The 5,155-nt window shown below is 34.6% G+C and overlaps 1 protein-coding gene across 1 annotated transcript in view; it reads left to right on the forward strand.

The window, feature by feature from the left end:
• Positions 1–4,601, forward strand: part of FERMT2 (FERM domain containing kindlin 2) — a 77,038-nt gene extending 72,437 nt beyond the window's left edge. Inside the window, exons 12-16 of the mRNA XM_019646124.1 lie at positions 660–727; positions 2,010–2,226; positions 2,819–2,943; positions 3,197–3,338; positions 4,328–4,601. Of these exons, the coding sequence (XP_019501669.1) occupies positions 660–727; positions 2,010–2,226; positions 2,819–2,943; positions 3,197–3,338; positions 4,328–4,501 (726 nt within the window). The 3' untranslated portion in view covers positions 4,502–4,601. The remainder of the gene's footprint in view (positions 1–659; positions 728–2,009; positions 2,227–2,818; positions 2,944–3,196; positions 3,339–4,327) is intronic.
• The last annotated feature ends 554 nt before the right edge of the window (positions 4,602–5,155 follow it).

Below are 5,155 nucleotides of genomic sequence, written 5' to 3' on the forward strand. Positions count from 1 at the left end.
GTAATTCATACAATTTTATCCATTTCCCAACACAATCTATAATGACACTTTTTGCTGTTGAAAGTGACTTTTCCAGCTTTGGAAGTAAAGTTTACAAGGGTAGAAATAGTCTACATTTTAACATTGTCTTTTCTTAATATTAGCAGTCAACACCTAACCAAGATTTGCATTATGTGACAAAATTTGGTAAATTTTCATTGAAATTCACTGCTTTTGTTCACTCTGTTTAGAATTCCTTTTCTGGAAATTAATACCATAAAAGGATTGCTACTGAGGAAAATGGTTCTTCGGTACAACATAAAAGGTTCTTTTCAGGGGAATTTCACTTGGGATAACCCCTGGTATTCTCTACACCAAACAGTATGCCATAAAAGGAAAAGGCTTCAGTTTGGGAGGTGGGAGGTGAAGAAGACCTTTAAAATAAATATTTTATTTTTATCTAGTTTCATTTTTATCTTTAAGGGCTAATTAATAAACATTACTTAAGAAAATCCAGTGAGATATCCAGAACACTTAATAATTCTTAACTTTAAATATAATGCTTATCATAGGGGTCTGAAATCATTGAAGTAGAAGTTACAAATGTTCAGAAGTTTTAATCACCAAGTATTTAAGCTTCTGAGGTTGTGTAAGCTCCATGGAAATTGTTTATCCCACAGTCATACGATGTGGGAGTAGTGAGGAATGGAGGAAATGCTGCCCTGGGGAGCTTTGTGGAATGTAGATTGTAAGTTAAAAAGAGAATCAAATACTAATTTCATTTTTTTATTTTTAGTTATTGCATTTAAAAATTATTTGTAAAAGAAACTTCCTAAAAGTAGATTCATTTGTCTTCAAAGGCGATGAATAAATTCAAATCTTATCATTTCACACTATCAGATATCAGGATAAAAAGATCTTAAAGTATAATTGTGAAAGCAGCCAAATGTTGGTTTAGCTGTCAAAGACATGTATTGTTTTCCCAGCAGCCTTTAAAATGATGGTTTTCACTTTAAAAAGTTCTCAACTAGATTGTCAACTGAACATTCTCTTGGGGAAAAAGACAGTGAATGTCTGACAGTCTCTGATGGCAGGATGGCAGCGTGTGTGTGGTCCGTGGCTAAGGATCCTTCTAGCCTTGTCTTCACTTTGGCATCTTACCAAATGCTCATTCTTTTTTAACCCTCCTTTCCCTAACTTAGACTTATAGGTTGTTCCCAGAAGGTAGAGACCATGTATTACCCCGACAACCATATAGTAAGTGCTGATAGGCAGAAGATGAGTTGCTATTGTGTGTCAAGTGCCCTACTAATTGTTGGACATGGTGCTAATAATTGGTAAACTATTATATAATCCAGTGGCATTCAGGAGTCAGGTAGGGAGATGGGAGAGCCATGGGGCCATTGATCCCTACCAGGGCATAGCGCATTGTTTTCCTTTGTGTCCATCAATATAGCTTTTGTTATATTTAATCCACTTTAATTCCTCAAAGCTACATATTAATTAATTAAACTTGCTGTGGGTATTTTCACATGAATATGACTCCCAAACTGGATTTTTACTTGTTAAAGAAAAGAGTTGTTCAATGTTTTTTATTCATGTTCATCCAAATTGAAATGGATTACTATGTTATAGCCACCATTCCTTGTGTATGGCATCTCTTTATTTTCCCTTCCAGGAAAAAGGATGCAAAAAACAGATGGTAATTGAGGGGTTTGCTTTTCTTGTGTACATAAACAGCACGGTCACTGCACTTACTTTATGTCTTCAACTTATTTTTGAAAAGCCGTGCATGGATTATATTATCCGACTCAACCGGAGACAGCATAAAAGGCTTTTGAGTATTAATTGTGATTTTTGCCACTAAAATAATTAGCTTTACCCTAACCAGTAAGAACTGGTACATGAAGGGGAAAAGGCTATTTGCTCTTTTTATTGTCTCCCTACAAATATCTACCCTTAGTTTTAGTAACACTTAACAATCTAAAATAATGTGGCGTGTTTCTCAGGATTCTAAATGGAAAGTAATCACTGCTTCCTCATTTTCATTTTCATGCTTGCATTTACTTTGCTTGGTTTCCACCTAAAGTAATTTTTTGCATGGTTTTGGCTGGAATTTTGGTTTGCAGGTTACCGCAACTTTTTCTTTGCTTCATTGCCATTTTTTCTGATTGCCTTTTTTTTTCTTTCTGCCTCCTTTTTCTTTCCTCGCATTGCCATCTACAGCCAGGCTATATAAGAGATTTGGTAAGTTCTCCATATTTACCAAAAAAGAAAGAAAATAAATATATTTAAAGCCCTAGCCACAATCTCCCCTCATGGATTAATTTCCTTCCACTCCTTGTGGGAGTAGTCATCCTAAAGTGAGTATAATTTAAATTAAAATTCAACTTTTATAATCATTCCTTTAGAAGAATTTTAAAATTATAGTGATAAATATTTCTGCTAGAAACTTGTATCCTAGGTACTCATTCTGATCATATATATCTTGGTGCTAAATTTAAAATATACCATGTATATGAGGATTAGAACATGCCATTTTATAATAGCAGTATCGTGTGTGCTTGGAATATGTGTCAAGAGTGACAGTTACGTACTCCTAATAGTACTTTTTGTTTCTTAATACATATATATATGGAAACAAATTAAGAATATATCGAAGTTTATTTTAAAATTATGTTACTAAAATTCCCACATGTAGCTTCAGATATTTTCTAACTCCAACTTTTGCAATATAAGATTTTGGGGTGGGACACCTAATTCAATGTTTCAATCTTTGTCTTGCTTCTACCTTGAGGAACACTGTCTAATGGTAAAGGTGATGTTTAATCATGTTTAGATAACAGCAAGAATCTTGGAAGCCCATCAGAATGTAGCTCAGATGAGTCTAATTGAAGCCAAGATGAGATTTATTCAAGCTTGGCAATCCTTACCGGAATTCGGCATCACACACTTCATTGCAAGGTCAGTGATTCTACTAAGCACCTAAGTGTAAACCTTAATCTGTGCCTTTTTAATCAATTTACTTTGTGTAATTAGAAATTAAGCATTTAAAGCTACAACTGAGATCCATTAACCTATTTTACAGTAAAATTTAGAGAATGTTGGAATGTATTCACAATTAAAGAGCACATATCTTGAAGAGAAACAAACCAACATGGCCCCCACTCCCCAACATGTTTTTAAACTTTTATTTACTATGTTTTTAATACTGTAGGTTCCAAGGGGGCAAAAAAGAAGAACTTATTGGAATTGCATATAACAGATTGATTAGGATGGATGCCAGCACAGGAGACGCAATTAAAACATGGCGTTTCAGTAACATGAAACAGTGGAATGTAAACTGGGAAATAAAAATGGTAAGCTATAAAACAATGTTACTTAAATACTGCTAAAAATTAAATTAAGAAAAAAGCCTATAAATTCTGAAGATTAGTTGTACCATTACCTCTTAAAATATAAAAGAAGGTTGGTTATTCATTTCCTACATAAATTTACCTATTTTGTCACTAGCTCAGTTAATTAAAATTCTAAGAAATAATGATCTACTTAGAAAATTGCCTTATTTTTTATAAGGTTGTCTTTCTATGATGTGTAAATTCCTTCCACTCACAATAGCAGCTACTGCTTATTGAATGCCTACTTTGTGCCAGACACGATACTAGATGTTTTACATCTGTACCCTGTTTCTAAATCTCACCACAGCCTTAGGAGGTAGATGGATTATCCCTACTTTCCAAACGAGGACACTGAAATTTAGAGGCCTGAGAGCCCTCGTTGTCCGTGACCACACACTTAGTAAGAGAGTCAGGATTCAGACTTAGATGTTGAGGGATCAAAAACCTGGCCCATCTGCTACCATGTATCACGCTGCCCTTAGCCACGGAGCACATGAACATCATGTAAAATAAGCAGAATCTTTTACTAAGAAGTCATTTGTTTTAAGATCACTGGGTTGGTTGTATCAATTCCTATCACTTCACAGAATCTCATATTTCTGAAATACTTAAACATGATACCTAAAGGTTAAATATCTAAAGCTAATATTAAACACAGGAAGTAGGTTTTCTCCCAGGACTTGAAGAGAGACATTCTTATTAATTGAATCACCAGAGGTCATTTGGGAACTTAATGACCTAAACCCCTTGTCTTCCTTTTCAGAATATGAAAACTAAAAAGGTGTGGGGGAGGGGCTAGTAATCTTTGCTTACTCCTTTGAGTTTGAAGGCATTATTAGTTTAGGATTAAAAAGGAGTATTTGAGGTATTTTGTGATAGCACAGTAGCTTTGCTTGGACTCGCCCATCTAGAGTTTTACTGGGACTTATGGTTCTTTGTCTTTGTTCCAGGTCACGGTAGAGTTTGCAGATGAAGTACGATTGTCCTTCATTTGTACTGAAGTAGATTGCAAAGTGGTTCATGAATTTATTGGTGGTTATATATTTCTCTCAACACGTGCAAAAGACCAAAATGAGAGTTTAGATGAAGAGATGTTCTACAAACTCACCAGTGGTTGGGTGTGAATGGAAATACTGTGTAATAAAACTCCATGGCCATGACAATATTTAACTTTAAAAGCTGTTGTTTGTTATATGCTGCTTAATAAAGTAAGCTTGAAATTTATCTTTTATCATGAAAACTTTTTTGCCTTACCAGACCAGTTAATATGTGCACTAACAAGCACTACTATTAATCTGCTATCATGATACAGTATATGAACTTGAATATGGCACACATTCCTTAGGGCCATGAATTGAAAACTGAAGTAGTGGGCAAGTCGGGAACAAAACATCACTGATTTAAGCTAGCCAAACTGTAAGAAATTCAAGCCATCTACTTTAAAGCTATCCAGGGCTTAAACTATATGAAGTCTATTTATCATGTTTAATGCATGTGTTTTAATGTATGTTTAATTTGACCTTGTGTTTTTAAAAATACCCCACTTCTGGTAGCCATTTGAAACATCCCCTCCCCCAGAATAAATCAGGTCTGCAAAAGATGCCTGATGTTTAATAATGTCATTGTTTGACCTTGAAGGAGAATACTGTTAGTCCGTTATGCTTGGTTTGTTGTTGTCCTTGAATAAGCATGTATGTATATTGTCTTGTGTTTTTATTTTTACACCATACTGTATTACAACACTTAGTATTCACCAGCATATTCACTGTCTGCCTAAA

This window comes from Hipposideros armiger, unplaced genomic scaffold (genome assembly GCF_001890085.2).
Source record: "Hipposideros armiger isolate ML-2016 unplaced genomic scaffold, ASM189008v1 scaffold_5, whole genome shotgun sequence".
In the NCBI taxonomy this organism is placed as follows: Eukaryota; Metazoa; Chordata; class Mammalia; order Chiroptera; family Hipposideridae; genus Hipposideros; species Hipposideros armiger.